Source organism: Gavialis gangeticus, unplaced genomic scaffold (genome assembly GCF_001723915.1).
Source record: "Gavialis gangeticus isolate Ggan-Ray unplaced genomic scaffold, GavGan_comp1, whole genome shotgun sequence".
Classification (NCBI taxonomy): Eukaryota; Metazoa; Chordata; order Crocodylia; family Gavialidae; genus Gavialis; species Gavialis gangeticus.
The window spans coordinates 163,800,306-163,803,900 of NW_017729024.1; the positions used below are offsets into that span (position 1 = coordinate 163,800,306).

Consider the following 3,595-nt stretch of genomic DNA (forward strand, 5'->3'; position numbering starts at 1 on the left):
GGCTCCCCATCCCCTGTGGCCGGCCCGGGCCCCCTCCCCCCGTGGCCGGCCCCGCTGACCGGTGCCCGCAGATGTCGGTGTCGGTGGTGCCAGAGCGGGCGCCGCTGGCGCTGGCGGACGGGGACGGGGTCGTGGATGCGGACCGGGACCTGCTGGACTTCCTGCTGGCAGAGGGCGCGGAGCTGCCGGCCGACCCCGGTGCCTGGGGCCTGCTGGAGCCTGAGGTGAGGCTGGGTCCCGGGACGGGGGGTGGCCCCTGCCCCGCCCCGCCCCGCTCGCCACGCTGACGCTCGGGTCTGCAGCTCCTGGGAGACAAGGACGTGGATGCTTTCCTCAGCGCCCTGCTGAGCCCCTTTGCTGAGGTCCCGGGCTGCTCGGCCGCCAGCAGCGTCAGCAGCACCCCCGCGGAGCAGCCCTCGTGCAGCCCCGAGAGCTGGGCCGCGTCCCCCGGCAGCCCTCCCGGCCCCGACAGCGTCCGGTTCGACCACAACTACTCCCTGCTCCAGGACGGGCTGTGGCTGGAGTGCGCGCCGGCGGGACCCACCGATGGGGACGTCTTCATCGACCTGGGTGTGCATGGGTCGGCCCCGCGCCGAGCCACGAGGGGCAGAAGGCCGTGGCCGGGGCTGCCTCGTGCCCCCGGGCCCAGGAGCTGGTGGGGGAGGCTGCGGCTCTGTGGGGCAGGGGTCGTCTGACCCCTTTCCTCCTCTCCCAGACGCATGGGCCGGGCTGGAGAGCGCAGAGGAGACCTCCGGCAGCGAGCAGAGCTTCAGCTTCGCCGTGGCTGTGGAGGATGTCATGCCTGGGACCCCCACGCAGGTACAGCCCCTACTCCCAGGGGTCCTGCAGCCAGGCTCGCAGGTCCCCCTTTCCCCCCGGCTCAGACCCTGCCTGGTGCTTCCTTCATTATCTTGGGGTTTGCTCATCCCCAGCTGGACTTCCCGGAGCTGATCCTGACAGAGGAGGAGAGGCAGCTGCTGGAGAAAGATGGCATCACCTTGCCGTCCCACCTGCCCCTCACCAAGGTGAGCCCTTGCCTGCTGGCGCAGGGCCCCTCCCCGGACAGGGGTTTAGGTGTGGGCACAAGTGCTGAGCAGTAGCCCCAGCCGCAGGGGCCATGGCATGTGGCTCAGCCTCGGCGGCTGGAAAGGGCAGCGGGCCAGGCCCCCACTGCTGCTGGCCCCACTCCTGTGGCTGTCCCTAGCCGGCTGCTGTGGTGGATCTGCAGCCACCGCCCCTCTTGCCCTCCTGGCAGCCAAGGCGTCGCCTTGGCATGAGGGGCCTTGCTGTGCTCATGCAGGGAGCAGGCAGCAGAAGGATGGTCTTGAAGATCAGCCTGGAAACTGCCAGGCCTGTGTGCAGCCGGCCTTGTCCCTGGGGCCAGGGCTACCAGCTCTGCCCTGCCCACCTCCCTGCCTGTGCAAGGTACCTGCTGGCCGTGGGCTGGTGGCTGCATCGCCCCGGGTCCAGCCTTGCTGCCTGCCTCAGTGCCAGGGGCACAGCCAATGACAGCAGTGACTGTTGCAGGCTGAGGAGCGGCTGCTGAAGAGGGTGCGTCGCAAGATCCGGAACAAGCAGTCAGCCCAGGACAGCCGCCGTCGCAAAAAGATCTATGTGGATGGCCTGGAGAGCAGGTACCAAGCCCAGTGTGGGCGGAGGGAGCTGTGCATCAGTGGTGAGGGCATGTTCCCCTGCCACAGCACCTGCAGTAGGGGCTGCATCCATGACCCTGGGCACAGGGAGCAGTTCTATAGTAGGTCCTGTTAGCCCCACACCCTCGCCCAGCTGCCAGGCTGCCCCTGTGGGGCAGCTGGAGCATTTGTTCCTGTGGCTGAGGACCCAGACCCTGCTGTGGGGGAGCCAGGCCCCCTTACCCTGGGGGACTTCATCTTTTCTTCTCACATCCCATGGAGCCCTGCCCTGCCTCATCAGCTGGGGGCTCCTCCCAGGTGCCTAGCACGAGGGCCCTGCCCCCATGAGACCTTGGGAGTCCAGTGCTAGGAGGCCCGAGTCATGTGCAGGGAGCCGGGCCCTCCTGCCCTGTGCCATCAGCCCCCAGGTGCTGAGCTGAGCCCCTAAGTCTGGTCTGGCTCCTGGCTAACGTGCTGTCTTGTATCCCCTGCTTACTGGAAGGGTGGTAGCCTGTACGGTGCAGAACCACGAGCTGCAGAAGAAGGTGCAGCTGCTGCAGAAGCAGAACATGTGAGTCCCCAACATGAGCACCTGGCAAGGGCAGCAGGGCCCTCTGTGGTCCTGAGCCCCTGCAGGGCAATACCAGCCACTGGTGCGGAACAGTCTGAGCCTGTTTGCCAGGCACGCTGGAACTACGGGGCCAGGGGGATGGGAGGAGGCTGGCCCGGCCCCGGGGCTGCTGCTGTGCTCATCCTGTTTCCTGCTGTGCTGCAGGTCGTTGCTGGAGCAGCTGCGGAAGCTCCAGGCCCTGGTGCGACAGTCCTCAACCAAGACTACCACGGCCAGCACCTGTATCGCGGTGAGTGGCTCAACAGCTGGGCCAGGGCCTGTCCCATGTGCCACGGGAGCCTCTGCCAGCCCACGAACTCTCCTGCAGGGGTGCAGGGCTCCCAGCAGCGTTCGGTCCCCAGCCTTGGGCCAAGGCTGATGGCTCACTTTCCCCACAGGTCATGTTCCTGTCCTTCTGCCTCGTGCTCACGCCTAGCCTCTTCTTCGGAGCAGGGGGGCGGCAGCAGGAGCTGCGTGGAGGTGAGTGGTCGACTGCAGGGTGTGTGGGAGAGGTGGGACCCAGCCTGGCAGCCTGTGCTTCGTTGCAGAGCTGGGCAAGGCACTTGGCTTCTCCTTGGGCCCGTCTGCCCCACCAGGCATGAGAGTCATGGGCTCCTCTCTTGCAGTGCTGTCCCGGCAGATCCGCGAGTTCCCGAGTATGGGGGACACATGGGCAGTGGCACGCGATGGGCAGGAGGAGAGCATGTCCAAGGGGCTGGCCCCGGAGTCAGAGCCAGGTCTGCAGGACAGCCTCAACCGCTCGCAGGAGGGCAGCCACAGTCTGCCCACGGCCGAGTCCCACTCCGCCATCAGCAGCAACTCGTCCTCCGATCCACCTGCACCCAGCGCCTCCCTGCAGGGCTCCCCCCAGGCCGGACATCCCCCGCAGCAGCCCTCAGGGCGGAGCTCCCTGCCCTCCACAGTTCCAGTATCCTGGGAGGCCACGAAGCAGGAGTGGGTGGAGCGCAGCACCAGTGTCATCATCCAGCAGCACCATGCGGACGAGATGTGAGCACCCAGGCAGGCCCACCCAGCACAGCCTCCCTCACTGCAGCACTGAGTGCCCCACTGCACCTTCCCCAGCAGTGCTGGACAGACTTGGACTGTGGGGGCCAGGGCCTCCTTGGGCAGCGGGGCAGAGCTGATGGGGGAGGGAGGTCCAAGGTCCCCAGGCTCAGGGAGACCCCCACAGTGCGCTAAGCTGCAGCTGCCTGGCGGGGAATGGGCACTGGCAGCAGGTTCCCCATGCCCTTTGGAGTTGGAGCCTGGTGCCTGGGCTGGCACCAGGCTCTCTTCTCTTAGCTGGGCCCCAGGACAGCTCTGTTTCCACCCCACCCCACCCCACCCCACCCCT

General features: G+C 67.5%; 1 protein-coding gene across 1 annotated transcript in view; it reads left to right on the forward strand.

Annotated features, from left to right (window-relative positions):
* CREB3 (cAMP responsive element binding protein 3) overlaps positions 1 to 3,581 on the forward strand; it is a 4,030-nt gene extending 449 nt beyond the window's left edge. The window contains exons 2-10 of the mRNA XM_019518013.1: positions 72 to 224; positions 303 to 570; positions 716 to 819; positions 933 to 1,025; positions 1,528 to 1,634; positions 2,134 to 2,202; positions 2,407 to 2,491; positions 2,640 to 2,721; positions 2,868 to 3,581. Coding sequence (XP_019373558.1) covers positions 72 to 224; positions 303 to 570; positions 716 to 819; positions 933 to 1,025; positions 1,528 to 1,634; positions 2,134 to 2,202; positions 2,407 to 2,491; positions 2,640 to 2,721; positions 2,868 to 3,253 — 1,347 coding nt within the window. The 3' untranslated portion in view covers positions 3,254 to 3,581. The remainder of the gene's footprint in view (positions 1 to 71; positions 225 to 302; positions 571 to 715; positions 820 to 932; positions 1,026 to 1,527; positions 1,635 to 2,133; positions 2,203 to 2,406; positions 2,492 to 2,639; positions 2,722 to 2,867) is intronic.
* The last annotated feature ends 14 nt before the right edge of the window (positions 3,582 to 3,595 follow it).